The sequence below is a fragment of the Sciurus carolinensis genome, chromosome 12 (genome assembly GCF_902686445.1).
Source record: "Sciurus carolinensis chromosome 12, mSciCar1.2, whole genome shotgun sequence".
In the NCBI taxonomy this organism is placed as follows: Eukaryota; Metazoa; Chordata; class Mammalia; order Rodentia; family Sciuridae; genus Sciurus; species Sciurus carolinensis.
The window spans coordinates 103976653-103994847 of NC_062224.1; the positions used below are offsets into that span (position 1 = coordinate 103976653).

Below are 18195 nucleotides of genomic sequence, written 5' to 3' on the forward strand. Positions count from 1 at the left end.
GATGAAAGAAACTAATGGTGTGAGCAATGCCAAATAGTGCTCCAACAGAGGCCTCATTCCCAAGTCCTGAATATCACTCTCAAGTTATGCAATTTATCCCAACCTCCAAAACCCATTTACATTGCCCAGAGGAGCTCATGCTCTCGGGTGCCCACCCCATGCTTACTGATGATAGGAAGATAATGGCGTGAGATATGTAGATCATTTATGACTAACAGCCAAATCGGAGCTACGGCCTGTCACTCAGGAGAACTGGCATATTCCTTAGAGTTTTGTCTCAACTTCTATTTTTTTCTGATGCAAGATCCCTTTTGGTCACTAAAAGTTACATGTTAGAGTGGAAAGACTTCAGTTAGAAATAACAAATTTCAGTTTGTTTCCTACTAGTGATCCCATTTGGGCAACTTATTTAATCTCTTTTAGTTTCCATTTCTTTATTTGTAAAAATGGTAATATGAATTATCTATTTCCAGGGTATAGAAGGCTGCCGTAGTGAGAATCAAGTGAGGTTAGGCAGAGTCAGCTTCAGGGGAAGAATTCAGTAGCTATTCTTTCTTTTCCCCCTTTTATATTCAGCCAATACTGGCACCTCTGAGGGGTTTATATCTTCTAGCAGAATACTAGATTCACTGGGAAGAAGTAATTAAGAATTCAATAGAGGATGATGATTCTTCACAAGAGAATTAAGATGCCAGTACATTAGGACATAAGTGAAAACTCCCTTCTGTTGTCCCTTCACAGTGACCACCGTCTCTGAAGCTGGTGGTGGCACCTAACAGGTACGTTTCTCTTACCCTTGTACAATAACCATTCTGGAGGCTCAGCCTCAGGACAAGAACCATTCATCTCAGTACGATTACTTGGGCACTTCTAGGCAATAAGTTCTCAGGCCTGCCCAATGGCGTGGGTGGCAGAATTCAAGCAGGCGTGGACCCTTTGGTTCTACTCACAGGCCTGACACGGGGTCCTGCTGGAGATAAGGCAAGGCTTTGGCATTAGCGATGATCTCCTGAGGCAGGGAGGATGGCTCCATGCGTTGGAACATGGGTGCATTTTTCTGTGTAAAATGAAAAAAAAAAAAAATTCCCATGACACTGTGGGGCCTGCTGGGACAGGAATACAAATGACATGAAAAACATAGGAGCATGATCGACACCTCGTTTGACTGTTGTAGCCTGAGATCCACTGGGTTTCTAATTGCATGGCACTAGAAAGTTCTTGGACCCTAAGGCCTTACTGTACTCACAGGGCACTATGCCCCAGTAATACACACCTCCTCGGGAGCCCATGGGACTCAAGGTCGGCCCACCCAGTCATTGACCTTCACCTGTTCCTCCAGCTGCTGCCTCTGCTTCTTCACTTTACTCTGTTTATAGTAGTCCATGATCATCATTGCTGCATAGATTTTTCCCACGGTCAGGTCAGAGGCTACAAACAAACGTGGCATAGTGGTGAAAAAGGGGAAGAGAAGTGGGAGAAAGTGGGGACACCTCACCAGCTTTATCACCCTCTCTCTGAAGTAGGTTTATGCCCTCAGTCACTCATTCATCCAATGCTTATTGAGGCTCTGAGGATACAGAGTGAGTAGGTCCCCACATCTGTCCTCCAGGAGCTTACAAATCCACCCAGTGAGGGTGACAGTGGCAATACCAACGGCAAGCAATACATTTGTAAGCACCAACTCCTAGCATTCCCGATGTCCAGATCTACGTAACAACATCCTTTTCCCAACTGATGGAGTTTGCTGAACAGATGACATGGAAGGAATGGGCTAGACACCCAGGAAGTTTCATTCACAACCATGGTTAAACTGCTTAAACTGCTTGCAATTATTAATGATCAAAGGGACTTAAGTAGTGGGGAATTTAGTTTCCTAAAAACAAAAGAGCAGCCTTCCCTTATCTCCTTGATCATTCCAGGTTTCCCAAAAGATGTGGGCTTGGCATGCTGGGCCACAAGTGGCAAGACCACTAGGAGGAGACCCCACACCTTTGGGCATGGGCACAAGCAGATCCAGCATCTTCTGGGACAGGTGAGGCCAGATGGCCAGGGTCTCCTTCTGTAGCTCTGAGTCTAGCTGTTGCCTGTCTGCACCACCTAGAATAAGATAAATTATTAATAAATCGGAACACATGCAATTACCAAGGACTGAGGGAATGGGTGGGGGTAGGAGCTGAATCAGCATGGCACCTCATATTCCAAGAGGAAATCTTGGCACTTAGTGACAAGTCATTCTGCTGAGGAAGCAAAACACATTTTGGCTCCTGTTTTCAGTGACTCAGGCCTATCCCGCCACAGAGCTCTGAGGTCCTGAGATCAAAATCGACTTCCTCATTGATTCTGAAAGGATCTCAGGTACTCAATATAGCAGAGTACCTGAGCCCCAAGTAAACCTGCCCTGCCTCACTGGGCACACATCGGTCCTCCAGCAACACTAGCTCCATAATCCTAGTGACTTGATTTTAAACAGGATTTGGATCAGGCAAGACCAGGCAGCTGAAGGTCTGTCTAGAAGTAGTAAACATTTTCTTTCCTGGACCACTTAATTAGCAATCAAGATGAGCAAAGTACTGTCATGTCCTCCATGATGACACCTGTGACAAACTTCCAAGAATTTAGACAGAAAAAAAGATGTCATGTAGGGGAAAAAAATGACAATATTTATATGTCTAACATACAAATATTTCTAGAATACCTACCACATATGCCAGACATTAAAGCTTGTATACTGTTAAAACTCAAAGGAGCCTTAAAGAAGATCAAACCATGTATTTTACCAAAGGAAATAAGTATCATGGTTTTTGAGTCTCGTAGGTGAAACCAGGACCCTGCTACTTAATTTCTGGGTCAATGAACTGCTGTGTCCTTGGCTGGCAAATCATATAGAGCCATCCTGTACCACCCTGTACAGCTTCCTTCACAATCCCTCCCTCCCTCTGCTGACCTTTGGCAATTTTAATGTCCAGAGCTGTCCGGATCAGAGCCATAAGTGTGGAGGTGAAGTGGACCGTCATGTCCTCAGCCACTGGCATATTCATCAGGACCAACCTCTGTGTGAAAGAAGAAAAAAAAAAAAAAAACAGCAGACCAAAAAAAATATTGAAAGACACCTTGGTGAGAAGGAAAGAAAAGTGCAGAGGTCAAATGCACAGACAAAAAAGAAGGGCAAGGATTCCCCAACCCTGTGCCAGTCCTACTCTCCCTTCTTCTCACCCAAGGCTCATTTGCTGCTTTAGACAGGGAAGGATGCCAAATTCCAAGGGATGGGGGTTCCCTGATCATTCCATGGAACTCCCTCAAGGGAGTCCTAAGAATGTCTTCCATTAGGAAGGGAAGTGATTTCTAGAAGAAGTGGCGGCTCTGGGGAAGGAGTCAGCTCTGGGAGGTGGCTCCATTCCCGGTCTCCAGGCTGCTCTGTATTTCCACTTATCCCATAAATACCCCCAGACTTAATGGAAAGATAGTGACAGGTTTTGGTTTGCTTATCTGACTTAGAAGATGCATCCTGGTGCCCCCTTTTTGAGTCTTTAAAAGATGAAATTTGCCAGCACATGATTGAACATGCATAAGTCCAACTTATCCAAAGGATGAGGTGGAGCAGGATGGACAGGGGTAAGTGCAAACAGGCTCCAGGGGAGGAAGATGGGGAGAGCAGGGGGAAAAGAATGAGAAGGGGGCACAGGCAGGAGCAGAGTGGGCAGGCCCTGTTCCCCTCGCCCAGAGGAAGGGATCCAACTGAAATGGCCAAATCCACTTTCCAGAGAGTATCTTGCTTTTAGAATTCTTGAACTTTCCTTCTAATTCCCTCTTCTTCTCTCACCAACCTTTGTCCCAGAAATTCAAAGAATAGACCACATCCCACCACCACCACCTGGTACTTTGGGATATGGTCATCATGAACAAATTCGGATAATCAGTCCTTAAGCTATAGAGGAGCCATATGCTGGGTGGATGGAGGTCTCTAATGGGCACATTCCCATGAGATGCTCTCTGGAGCAATGCAATTTGGAGGTAGCAGAAGGACCTCTGGCAGAACCATCAGCCTGGCAGCGGGGAAGTATCTCTTAGAAAGGCAGGCTCTAGGGGAAGGCTCTCTCATACTCTGTTGGAACATCTCGCCTAGAGCAGTTCCACAGACGTCTTAGTGCGTAAGGGCAGTTTCTACTTTGGATCTGAATTCCACCTCTCCCACTTCTGTCAGATTCCAGAGAAGTGGTAACATTACTGTGACATGTTTCTAAGTGAATGAAAAGAGCTCCAGGGTTCTGGGTCCATCTAAACGCCAAAGGGGAATTAACAGTAATGATTACTAAAGGGTGAAGAAAAATTCAGGCCCCCAAGTTATGGGCAACTTCAGGCAGGCCAGTCCCTGTATGGTTTTATTCCACATGAGCCCTCTAATGAGGCAGAGCTAAAGAGAAGACTACTTTCACCATCATGGCCCCTTCCCTTGAGTGTTTCCACGGGAACGGGGTGATCAGGCCCAGGGGGGAAGAAAGCTGCAGCCCTTTGTGGACCCTGGGTTGAAGACACATTCCTCTGCTGTCCTCACACCTAGAAGGAACCTGCCATGGTTCCTTCTTATGTCATCGGGGAAGAAATTTGTCGCCAGTTCTCCTCTCCCAAAGATCTCTTCTGGAACCGTGTTTAGCGGAATTTCTGCATTATTTCCCTAGTTGATCTGAGTGAAGAAGCTTTGTTTCTTACTAAGCTCCAATGGCTGTTTTATTGTAGATTTCTTTCCCAAATACACTGTTTCCCTGGACACCACTCTGCCTCCTCTAACACTTAGAGCTCCTCTCTAGTAACCCACTCGTGAGAAGTCACGCACTTGTAGAAACACAGAGTGACACCAAGAGCCCGTGGGGAACAGCTGCAAACCACTCTTGCCTCCTGACCTTGTCCTTCTGGGAACCTTCCTCACACTCCAGTCTCCTGGCTTCTTCTTTCCTTACTTCCCTCCTCCACCTCCCCAGCCCAGCTTCCTCCCATGTTCTGGCCTCCCCACAACTGCATCCCATCTCCTGTTGGTCTCTAGCCCAGAACAAAGGAAGGGGTGGTCTACCTTATATGCCACTTTGGAGGGACATCTCTTGCCGAGGCCTAGCGGTGGTGACATGAGAGTCAGCATTTCATACATCTCAGTGTAATGGATGCGGCCACTGCTCATGGGGGGTGTAAGTCAGGACGGGACAGGAGGGGGCAGGAGGGGTGGCAGGGAGAGGAGAGGAAGTGGGGAGGGGGATGCAGACAGGTAGGAGAGGAGAACAGGCATTCCCAGAGCGCCAGAACGAAACGATACAGAAAACGGGGGAAGAAAAACAAAATGGACAAAACAGGAAAAGAATAGGAGACCTGTTAATCAAGGCAAATCATACATGTGACTCCATCCTGGTGCGGATTTATATCACGCCCCACACAGACCCGGGAACACCGGTGGCAACCTCTGGTCCTGCTGACGCTGTCAGAAGGCACTGACGGACTCCTTCCCTGACTGCCCTGCTCATCCTGTCTGCCCCCAGCGATGCAAACTGGTTTTCAATTCCCAGGGCTGTGTGTGCGGTATAAACCGGATAGACGGTGCTCCAGCCATGGGTGGGAATTTCTGGACCTGGCTGGGACAGGGCCACCAGCCTGGAAGTCAGGCCTCTCTCCTCCCGGAACCCACAGGCGGAACATCGTGTATCCCCCCTCTGTGGTGTGTGTGCGGCAGGAGGCGGTGGCTTGCGCTGAGTGGTGGGCTGCTCAGAGTCGGCCTGTTGCTTCCACCTGGCTCTGTGGACAAGAGGGCTCTTTACTCCCCAGCATGCACCGGGTTGACGGCATGCTGGGGACGGAAGAAACCAAACCAGGAGGAGGAAGAGCACCTGCATGCCATGCTGCCCTCCCAGCTCTCCCACATGCGCTGCAGGTTTCACCAGGGCGGAGTTTAAAGAGTCTCAGGCAGAGGCAGCTGTCCAGCCTCCCGAGCACTGAACCCCTGTGTCACCATCCCACGCCAGCTCCAGCCACAGCCCAGGCAGGTATCCTTCCCGGGCCTGGGGCCTCTTCCAGCTGCCTGGGCAGTGTTCTGCCCGAGGGAGCCCACGCGTCCCTCCTGCGGCACCAGGAGAGGGTTCCTCGTCTAGCACCTTGGCTTTGGACGGGCGGGGGCCTGTAGAACCACTGGGACGAAGGGGTCCCAGGGTATGGCAGTTTGAAAGGGAGGTCCTCTGTGCCCCCGAACAATGTCTTTGGTCTAAGCAACAGAAGTGATGTGGCATTGGTGACAGAGCCCTCAAAACTATATATGCCAGGTGGCCCTTCATCTTCTACAGAGGTCCTCCAGGATTCGCTGAGCTATTAAACTCTCCAATATACCCCCAAGCCTACACCTCTTTTGCCTCCTCTCACCTGCTGCCCCAATTCTTCATTGGTTCTCACCTCCTTTCTGTCTTCTAGCTTCTCCCCACCTCAGGCCTGGGAATTGAATCCAGGGGCACACTACCACTGACCTACATTCCCACCCCTTTCTTATTCCGAGGCAGGGTCTTGCTAAGTTGTACAGGCTGGCCCTGAACTTGTGACTGTCCTGTCTCAGCCTCCTGAATTGCTGGGATTGCAGGTGGCCATCACCATGCTGGGCCTGTCCTACAGCTTTTATAGTCACTTCTGACCAAAGCACCCAGGACCTGGGAAGGTAGGCATCGGTAGGGATGGCCAGAATCACACTGATTCATTACACATGAGACAATGATATGATTTAGCTAAAACAAGGCTTCTCTGTCTCCAGTGATAAAACTCCTTGCTAGATTAAAAAGATTTCTGCATTTGCTGAGGGAGGGGGAGGCGCCTGTGGTTAAATGCAAAATAAGGTAGAGCAGATTGTGTGTGTGCATGAGAAGAAAAATGAGATATCAAATTGACCCTCACACTAAGTCTTGAACTCATTTCTGCCTTCCCCGCCAAGTGTGCCCTTCTTCCTATGTAACAGCTGCTGGTTCTGGGAGGGTTGGGACCTCTTTAAACTCAAAGGAAAGCAACATGAAGGTTCTCTCATGTGGCGCGGTGGTGGTGGAGCAGAGGACGGAGAGGAGGGGTTAGATGTTGCATCCCACCACAGGTCATGGCTGGGGACTGGGAGCAAACCTTGCAAGCCACCCTGTAGGGGCAGTTCTCTCCCAGGCCCAGAGGCGGCGAGATCACCCGCACTAATTTGTACATATCCTTATACGGGATCCTGCCGCTGTAAAGGAAGCACAGGTGGGTTAATAGGATACTCAGAGAAGGGTGGAAAAGAAATGGCAGCCTTGCCCTGACGGGGCTGGCTAGAAGAAGTGAGTGCAGCTTCTTTTCTTGGGCCAGGCAAAGCCAGACCAGAGAACAGTAGCACCAGAGAACCATCACCTTGCCAAATGGTAAAGCCCCAATTGCCTCAGGAAATCAGAGTTCATCCACTGCCAGAAAGGCCCAAGAGCACCCTGAGATACCTATCTGGCCCCCACCTGGCCAGGTGCAGTCACAGCCCTGCCTCTAGCTAGGCTTCTAAGAACAACGTCTGCCAGGGAGCCTCTGCCTGCCATCCGGAGCGGAGGCCAGGCCACTGCCAAGCGGAATGCAGAACTGTTTGCTTTTCAGAAAATGCAGATTATAGTCAGTTACTCTGACCCCGCCTATCAGGGGCAGTGGGAAGTCAGCGTCTTTCTGCAAATTCCTCATTAGGCTAATTAGCAAGGAGCACAGTTGGCATGAGAGAATTTGCAAAGAACCTTGATTCTCTTTGCGACAGATTCCCTTTGAAACAGATTTTTCCCGAGTTCAGCCTGGGCAAACTCTTCTCTACTTGGTGAGAGTCTTCTGGGATCCACATTCTGAAAGCTCCCTGGGAGGAAGCCCTGGATACTCTTTCCCCAGCTCCATTCCCGCCACTCAGAATCCAGACTGAATCCAGTCAGAATTCCAGGAACAAGGTGACTTCTCTTACCAAGTCCTTCTTCTGTGAAACTTCTGATTTCCTGTGGAAGGGACAGAATTAACACCTGCCTAATTTTCAGTGGCTAAAGCATCTTCCCTCTCAGGAGCCAGAACAAGAAAGATATGGCCTGGGATCTGCAGTTCTGGACATAACCTGGAACTGACCAGGGTCCCACTGGAGACTATAAATATGGTAGCTCCACCTCTGAACGTCCAGTCCATACAGGCAGCCATGTTGAGATGAGCTCTGTGTCCTGGCTTCATTGTGTCTTCTTGATTTGGGTGTCCAACCCTCCTATTCTTCCAGAGAGCGGTTCATCAGTTCCTTCATGTGGCTCACCTCTTGAGGGGAGGTAATTTGACCATGTGGTCTTTTATTTGGCTTCTTAGTGAGTTGGGAAGTTGGTGGGTTGCTAGTAGAACAGGCTGATGTCCTTTGCCACCTGTACTGGTCTTACCTTTTGAAGACGTTGGTTCACTGACTTTTGCTGCTCCCGTCCCATTTCATAGAGAAAGCCAAGGAAACACCAAAGCAAGGTACTCTGTGACTTTCAAAACAGAAGAGGATCTCCCTTGTCTTTTTGCTTAGTTCACACGTCTGAGCCTTACGATTAGTCACAGCACTGTCTCTTCCCAGCAGCTGGAACCAAGGACGAGTGTGTGCAATGCACAAGGCATTTGGATCCTGAGATAACAAAGCACAGGAAGGTGGGGTTTCTGGGAGCCCAGGACACCCGAGTGAGGCTGGATGAGCAATGAACTCCTTTGTGAGCAGGTGGTTTCTCTCTATTCTGGTAAGTGACCAACCACACTTTACAGAAGCTGGCATTTCTTACTTCCAACTTGCCTTTCCATATTGTCAGGTACGATAACAGTAGCACGCGTGATGTAATATCATCCTCACAACTATCCTTCAAGGAAGGTGGGTGACATCCCTGCTTGACAGTTGAGGCAGCTCAGAGCAATTTGGTGATGGGTCTAAGGCTGCAGAAGTAAAAGACGCAGGCCTGGCTGTGTTCTATCCCCCCGCCCCCACATTGCCCTGTGTTTTCTGAGAGCTGTATCCTGGAATGTGAGCCCAGAAAGGAAAAGCTGTCGCTCAGCCATTGTAGCAGAAGTGAATTTAGATAAATCTGTGCCCTGAGTCTTTAATAATTAGAGGGGAAGAGAAATTCCAATTCACCCATTCAGTCTCCAAACCAGTAACCCAAGTTCAATAACCTCCCAGGAGGACATACTTGGGGATGAGTCTTAGATTATGAAGGAAGTTCCAGGTGGAAGCAACATGGTCCATTCCTGTGAAGGACAATGTCTCCTGTAGTATTTTCAGAGGGGGACCAGAATGGATAGAATGGTAAGTTATGACCCAGAAGCTAAGATGATCTGGGTCAGAAAAGTTCATAGAAATGTCATCCTGTCCTCAACCATGAGGGGCAAAAGGTTACCTTTGCACTCTGAAGCAGGGGTTGGCAAACTCATCTGACAGTAAAATTTTGATGATTTTTTTAATATTAAATGTTTTTGAATTTGATGGCCATTTGTCACAACCACTCTACTCTCCCTTATAGTGTGAAAGCAGTCATAGACAATACGTATGTGTATGGTGTAGCTGTGCTCTAATAAAACTTTATTTGCAAAAACAAACAGTGGGCCAAACTTAGCCCATGGGCAGTTTGCTAACTGCTCTAAAGCCCAGAAGGAGTAACATCACCTCAGAACTACCATCACTTCTCACTACAGTGAGAGAAATTAAAAAAAAAAAAAAAGTTATCTCTGCCAATTCCTGCCATTTAATTCAGTTCCATATAATTAAAATCCCACAAGTGCTCAAGAGAACAGTTGGAAGAACAACTTGTTTTGTTTTCAACATACAATTTCAGAGTTTTTTTCAACTGTATCTGCTGGGAGGGGTAAGGGAGATTAACGTTACTGACCGTGGTGACCAGATGTCTCTCTGGGTCAGAAAATTCTTATTGAACCCTTTAATGACTCAAAGGAGTCCACTAACATTGGCAGGAAGAGAAGGAAGATTACTGGAAGCTCCTCTGGGAATGGATCCAAACAATCTATGTGAGGACTGTGAGGAGACTGGCAAAGAAAGAGTCAAGCCTTGTCACAGAAGGAAGGCAGGTCAGAAGCACAAGGTAAGCCTCTGAGGATTAGCCCAATGCCAGGCCCTCTTCCCAGTCCACCACCAAGAGGAGCCTCCTCTCCTTCTGTAATAGGCAAGCATTTGAGTGGTTCTGACGCCAACCTCTTCCCTGAGAACTCCAGAGGCCCTGGATCTCTGGGTGGCCCAGAGGCCTACGCACCATGCTGCTCTGTCATATTCTGCCCAGACGCGGACAAACTCGTCCAAGTGGTGAGGCCCCAGGATGGAGGAATCCCGAGTCAGGTACTCAAAGTTGTCCATGATGACGGCCACAAACAGGTTGAGCATCTGAAGGGCACGGGGGAGAAGAGAAGTTAGGAGCAACCTAAAGCAGAGCTCAGGAAGCAGAAAAAGAAGCTTCGAGGCAAATACAAGACTTCAAAAGCTTGTAAGACTGAAGCTCCAAGTAAAGCATATTGATCTTGCTGAATGCAACACATTTTCATTATTCATACTGCACATTCATCGTGCGAGCATTATGTTTTCATTTTTCTATGTCATTTCACATTTGCAAAATACTCCATCGTCACTTTTATTATCTGTTCAATTTATTTAATTGTTCTTGTGGCAGCAGAACAGAGGCAGCAGCTTCAACATTCTTGAAGTCTAGAGAAAGTCAAGGCCGGATACCAACCTTCCCTCTCCAGCCTCCCATTCCACCTCTTGTTCCACAGAAAGGACCCCAAAAGAGAACTGGCGAGAGGCCTCAGAGCTGAGGGAGAGGCCTACTGCTTGAGGATGGGAAGCTCTTCCTGGATGGGCAGCAGCTTCCAGGACCTTGTTCTCTCACCTGTCTGAGACATTCCCAGGCCCAGAACACTGCCTGAAGCACAGAAGGCTTTCGCTAGACAGCATCACTTGAATATTCTTGCAGACTTATGTAGTATATAGAAGAGACAGTGATGTATTGGAAACATAAAAATGTCACAAATTGCAAGAGCCACGAAAGAAGTACGTACAAATGACAGTGGGGACAGAAAGGAGTACAAAGGCAATTTCTCCTGGCTAAAGAGATTCTTGAACTGAGTCCTGTTAGATTAGGCCCTACTTACCAGAGAGACACAGGCCTGTAAGACAGTATCTAAGGTAGGGGAGATAGCATGAGGGAAGAGAGCAGAGGTAAACAGGGACAGGGACCCTCCAGGGGTCTATAAGGAAGGCAGAGTAGTAGGACCAATGACTGAGTCGCAGAAGTATCTCATCCACCACATTGGAGAGTCTAAACCAGAGGGGTGACCTGGCTGATAGCATGATTATAGGCCTTGCTCTTCAGCTCCACTGTCGTAGAACCCAGCGGTTATACAAACGAGCATGGCTGTGTTCCAAGAAGGCTTTGTTTATGGACACTGAAATTTGAATTTCATATAATTTCAATATGTCATGAAACAGCATTTTATCTTTTGTTTTGTTTCTCCCCCAATTCTAAAGAAAATAAAAACATTGTTAGCTTACGGGCCATACAAAAATGGGTGGCAAATCAGATTTGACCCCTGGGCTGTAGTTTGCAGAACTGTGGTCTAGGCTGTTATGCAAGCGACCAGAGCCACGAAAGGGGTGTATGCAGAGGAGAGACCGAGGGACGTGCACATTCAGAAAGAACCCTTGGTAACTGTGCAGGGGTGGGCAGGAGACAGTGGAAGGGCCTGGCAGTACTCGTGAACCAAGCCAGAGGCCAGGAAAAGAGCAAATTCAGGATTAGAGAGTTAATGAAGTTGGACTCCACAGTACTTGATGACCACAGCACTGTGATTTGCTTCTTGGGTGCCCAGCACCTATTGACTATATTTCTGGTATAGGTTCTTGCCTATTCAATGGGGCACCATACTATGACCCAGTCATTGAGTCCCAATTCCTTGGGCCAAAGTGATTGGCGATCCAGTCAAAGCCAATAAAAGGGTAAAATGCTAGCAGGTAAGAATATGAGGTCTAGCACTGCTAATGCAGCCATCAAGGAACCACAAGATGGGGTGTTTGAGAAACAAGTGGAGGAAGACACCTATGAACAGAAAAAGCTCATCCTGGCGATGTCATCTGAGCCCCACATCAGGCCTTAAGCCTGTCCTACCCCGGGACATAAGCCTATAAAAACCCATTTCGCTTTGGCTGGTTTAGCTGTGCTTTCTGTTATTTGTGATCCTCTGATAGAGACCAACTAGCTGGCAGGGATGAGAAAACGGGAGTCTCTCAGGTGGATTCCCAGGTTAAATGGCTGGGTGCAGGAAGGTGCCAGATATGCAGACAGGGTGTACAGGATAAGGAGAAAGTCTCCAGGAAGGACATGGTTGGAGTCCCCTCTGCAACTTGGAGAGAGTGTGTTCCAAACTAGCCAGACTCCACCAACACTCCTTTGCTACCTCAAACAGAAATGAACGGCTGGAGGTCTGCTTGTCTTCTCTTACCATAAGGGTGAGGGACACTCCTGAGGGGTGTCGCAGGCATGAGTGGGTCCTAACAGTTCTGTAGAGCCACCATAACCAGCCCATCCCGCTTCCTCCAGACTTCACTCAACATCCCTCCTGGTTCGGCTGCTGCTATTTGGAGATTTCTGTCTCATGGAGCTAAACTTAATCCAAACATAGGCCTTTGTTTCTGTCACTGAGGTTGGAGCCATTGTGAATTTATTCAGCCACTGCCTGGATTATATCATGTATGCACAGATTTATTTTGGGCTCCTTGCAGAGTACCTATTGTTACTGTTGACAAAAACATTCACATTGTTGTTTCCTCACATCTGTACAGTCCTCAAGAGTGTGCTGGGTGCAGTCACACCTAGTGTTTTCATGTTCGCACTCACCCTGCTGAGGCAGGTTTAGTTACCATGGGCCCTTCAGGGAAACAAGTACTTTGATCCACATTCGTGTTCTGACCCCCGGTACGATGCCTGACTGTGCATCAGGCCGGAGCATTAGGCAATCTCTGTAGAGTGGTCTGAGCTCAGAAGCTGAGTGACTTGCCCAAGGTCACAAAGTCAGTCTCATGGACAGCCGAGATTTGAAAGCAGGTCATCTCGTACTGAATATAGCCTCATTAAAATAACATTAATGTGAATTATGCAGCACACTCTATCCCGAAACTCTAAAAGTACCTTTATAGCCTCTAATTAATTTTCCAGTTATATCTTTGGTTTCTTTTAAATATTTATTATTAAACACTTAAACCATATAAGATAAAACTGGGATGTCTGCACGCCCTTCTTTCTGCTCCATTTCACCCCTACCAATGCACTCCCGCCTGGTAATCTGGTTTTCCTCTTTGACTGTAGGTAACCAAGGAACTAAACCTTGATGACAGTTCAGTGCCGAGCATAGTGCCAGCCTGTTAACAAGTCACTTGATAAAAACGTGCTGAGGGTGTGAAAAAATAAACTTAAAACTCCAATTAATACCATCATTCTGTTTTCTTTCAGTTATTTTCCTTATACATTATGCCTCCAGATTTATAAACAGGATGCCGCCTTGTTCTTTTTCTATTGCAAGATGTTTCACACCCGGGAGAAGGAAGTGTATTAAAACACATGTATCAGTTTGCTGTGTGTATATCATCAGCACCCGGACATTTTTTCTCTCCCCTTTTAAAGATGCTATGAAAAGTATGGTGTCTTGGCCAAGGTTAATATAGCAACGAAGCCAAGACCACAGAGGGGCTCTCCAAGGCTGCAGCTGGTTCACTCCCAGTACCATGAACCTGTGGTCTGCCCTTCAGTCTGCCTGCAAGCCCCTCCCACTCACTGGAGAGCGGGCTGCCAAGAAGCCACTGCCCCTTGTGATCGCTGTGAAGAGGGGAAATGCCTGGACACGAGCCGTTCACTTGCCTTTTGACGCAAGGCCATGGAACTGACAGCTTCTCAGCAGTAACACTATTTTGTTCTTGGAGTTTTTGTTCTGCCAGTGGCATTAGCAACAAAGCTGGGCTGAGGCAGGTCAGAGTGACCAGAAACTCCACGATGGCCCTTTAATTGATCTGGTAGCACCTCACACATTTACTCTGTTTACCACTGCTTGTCTGATGTACGAGGTAGAGATTTCTGGATGCCTGGGATTCACATTTTCTTCAAAAGAAAGGAGAGAGACAGCAGCACTAGGACTCCTGACACCTCGCAAGTGGGTATGCTCCACGTGTATTACTCAGTGTTTGTGAGCACACGGAGAGCCCCATCCTTGCACACCACCAAGCTGGCCAGTTGCCATCCAATCTGACCATACACATCAGGAGAGAACCACATCTGCTAGCTTGAACATTATCATCACTCTGCTCTCATTAATCCTGTCACCTTCTATTTTCAAGGTGCCTTTTCTCAAATAGTCTGAAACTCCAAGAGAGGCAAGATGCTCCTGGCCCTAGTCATAAGATACCTGAGGTACAATAGAGAACAGATTTGCTCTGGTCACCATGGAGTTGACATAGTCCAGAGTACGCTGGTGCCTCCTCCCTGCTCACAACAGTTCTTCCCTAGAAGTGGCAAAGGCTCGTCAACCAGTGGAAGATACCCACTCAAAGCCTGAGGAGCATCCTGACCTCCAGGAGTCCTCTGGAGGAGGACCCGTCCCTTCACACGGGCTGGAGTCTCGAGAACACACGTGAGGCTGAGGGAAGGAAGAAGGCAGGGAGAGAAGAGGAAGGCTCCGAGAGGAGCGCACTGTGCCCCAACAGGCTGGGGCAGGGGGCACGGGCCACACCCCAAGCCAGAACACAACGTTGCTCACCAAGAAGGAGCAGAAGAAGATGAAGGAGACAAAGTACACGTAGGCCAGGTCGGTGCCGCAGCGCTCGTTCTCGTTCTGCCCGGACGGGGCGGTGGTGTCGGGCTCGCAGCCTTTCTCACCGAGGCAGGACAGCATAATCTCCTGCCAGGCCTCACCTGTGGCGCTCCTGAGCCAGAGACAGCGTGGTTAGGAGGAGCTGGTCTGCAAGTCCTGCTCGGACCTCTTTCCCATTCCACCCATCCTTTCTCCTGCAATAGGCCCCGGGGGCTCCCTTCTGACCCACGTGACCCTTCTAGAACTTTCCATGCAGATGTGAAAATGCCAATGCCTCTCTCCTGGGTTCTGCACCCCACCCACTGCTTCTCCATCTGCTGAGGAGTCTCTGCTGACAGTGGGGACAGCAGTGGGACTAAATAAACCCAGCCATCTAAGGTACCAGCTTTTAAATGGAGTTGGCCTGCCACAAACTGTCCTCGTCTGCCCCTCCCAAGCCCCTGGAGGACATGTTCAAGTTGAAATGTGCAGATTAGCTACTGAGTCAGAGTCACTGATGGACCTCATTTCATCATGGGACAGTTTGGCAAAGGCACTGTCCCCTGCCCCCTTCCACACATCCTGACAGGAGCAGAAGAAGCAGGATAAAGGGAAATGGGTAGTGGATCAACAGCTCCCAACTTTCCTTCCATCAAGAGGGTTACAGCTAGAACCGGTACCTGAAGAGTAGCATGAGGGACCCAAAGAAACTCCGGAAGTTGTTGTGCCGATTGATGTGACTCTCCTCATCTAATTTGATGTTTCCAAATACCTTGGGGAGAAAGAAAAATAACAAAGCAATGAGCATCACTGAACTGCGTGTCCGGCACATGCCATAAGATGCACCTGCAGGGTTGCGAAGCTTCTTGTACGACTTCCTCATGGCCTCTCCCTGAAGAAGAGCTGGTGACACTATGCTTTTAGCCCAGTATGGGGGACTAATCATCTTCCCCAGGGGACTAATACAAGAAAGGCCCAGGCATAGTAGAGGACACAGTTTTGTAGCTGAAAGATCATTGTGCCTATATGCAGTTCCTCCCACACCTAATTTGGTCTTTTTATTCCCTTGGTACCTGTCACCACGGTGCTCAAGCAGTCTGTCAAAGACTTTACCCCCAACAGGAGAACAGGGAAGGTCACCCTTTCTTTCTCTCTCTGGTTCATGACGGTAATATTTATACTGGCCAAAAATAACATTTATGGTTTGGGCAGATGCTGCCCTGGAATTTGCAAGCAATTTAGATCAGAGAGGGACATCTCTGTCTGCCTTAGATATATTTCTATCCAGAGGGTCTAATCTCAGAAGGTTGATATTTCAGTAACCTAAGTCCATGAGAACGGGACACACACATATCCATATGCATACACACAGCATCCTACAGAGACCCAAATTCCATCCCAAAGTGACCATTTATGCAAAAGCTGAAACAAAGTTCAGACAATGGGATGAAGAACGTCAGGACAACTGGACACTTAGAAAAGGAAAATGGAAACTATGACCAGATCTAGTTCTAGAGGAAGGTTTGTTAATCTGCTGCTGGACTGTGGTCACCATGAAAATCCATGTGCAAAGAGGCACCACCCAGAGATCTTTATCCACAGACGCAGTGCACCCTGGAGCAAGGTCAAACCCAAGCCTTCGCTGAGAAGGCTTGCGTACACACTGTCTTCCTCCACCACGTCTCGGATAACAGGATTTATTCTCACAAGTCAGTGTTGGTACAACTGAGGGCTTCCTGGGTCACTTTTTCCAGTCATCTGAGACAATTTTTAGCCTACATTTAGCATGCTTTAGTTTATCCAATGTCTGCTAAATGGAACACATTTTTCCCCTAACAGTTTTTAGAATGTGCAATTGAGGAACAATCTCTGCCCCCAGCTATTTTGCTCAAGTAACTCCCACTGACACCTGCTTTGGGAATTTGTTCTCAAAGCTGTTTTTCAAAACCCAAATACTACTTGTCTCAGGGAGAATGGAGGTGGCAAGCAAGGCAGCAGAGGAACAATGGGAAGAGGCAAAGAAAACAGAGGGCCTTCAATGAGAAATAACTGCATTTTTAAAAGATCCCACCCAAGTGATCAAATATAATTAGTTCTGGACACTCAGAAGGAGACTGTCATATATTCTTGTCCCCTCCAAATCTCCTTTTCATTTTCTTGGTTCAGAATCCATGGTTTGGGGCTGGGGAGATAGCTCAGTCGGTAGAGTGCTTGCCTCTCAAGCACAAGGCCCTGAGTTCGATCCCCAGCACCGCAAAAAAAAAAAAAAGTCAGAATCCATGGTTTATCCTTGATCCATCAAATATACATAATTTACAGGACTTTGTTCCCATAGAACCATCGTTAATTGTTTAATCAAATATTTATCCCATCAAGAATTGTTGAAAGGCACACTGCAGTTTTGCACATGCTATATGTACAACAGTCAAAGAAACCACAGCTATTTTGAACTTTTTCTAAGATAATTTTTAAGTAAAAAATATATGCTTATTATAAAGGTGGTCTTTAAAATTTCTTTTAACTTGGTCTGTGCCACTAAGCCAAATCTCCTACATCAAAGGACCTGGAAGAGAAAGAAGGGTTGCTTTAGAAAATTTCATGAGTAGACCCCTAAATCCATTTACACTCGGAATCATAGAACTTGACAGGAACGGACACGTGAGGGGACCCGAGCAACTCCTCCACTGTATTGGTGAGGGCAATCAAGCTGAGAGATTCAGTGACTTGATCAAGTTCACCCAGCTGGTTGGTGGCAGAGCTGAGGCTGAAAACCTCACTTCTAACAATCTGTCACCCTGGGATCCTTCTCACATGCAGCTCACCACTCCTTCCTACCATCTTCAGATTCTTCTGTAAAGGTCTCTTCTTCCAAGAAGCCTTGGAAAGTCTGAAATAATGGTTCTTCTCATGGATACATCTGGTTGCCATTTATGTCTTTCTAAAAGCTCTCCCTACCCTTTTGTCTATTTGTGTGGACCCCTATTTGGTGGTGACTGTGTCTGATTCAGTCTTTCTAGTAACAAATGCAGATTTGTGCCTGGTGCTGGGTCTCTGTCAGGGAACAGCAATGGTAACAGCCAATCAAAGGCAAGTCATGGTGGAAATGATACTCAAGTCTCTGGGCAACAAAAAGAGTGTTCTTATTTTTTTGGAAAGGGATCTAAGGGGAATGACACTGTAGTCTTATTGTAAGGACCACAATTTCATAATAGTTTCTATCCCCACTAAAAGCTTAAATATATGTGCTTATTTGCCTGGTGGGATGTAAGATGATATAGAGTTAAGAACATGGGATGTGGAGTAGACAGAGCTGGGTTTAAGTCTCAGTTCTTCCGCTTACTGAGAACTTGAACA

The 18195-nt window shown here is 47.5% G+C and overlaps 1 protein-coding gene across 1 annotated transcript in view; it reads right to left on the reverse strand.

The window, feature by feature from the left end:
* Cacna1e (calcium voltage-gated channel subunit alpha1 E) overlaps positions 1 to 18195 on the reverse strand; it is a 453197-nt gene that overhangs the window by 17889 nt on the left and 417113 nt on the right. Inside the window, 8 exon segments of the mRNA XM_047520455.1 lie at positions 951 to 1057; positions 1328 to 1428; positions 1990 to 2097; positions 2945 to 3050; positions 5066 to 5162; positions 10266 to 10393; positions 14809 to 14974; positions 15522 to 15613. Coding sequence (XP_047376411.1) covers positions 951 to 1057; positions 1328 to 1428; positions 1990 to 2097; positions 2945 to 3050; positions 5066 to 5162; positions 10266 to 10393; positions 14809 to 14974; positions 15522 to 15613 — 905 coding nt within the window.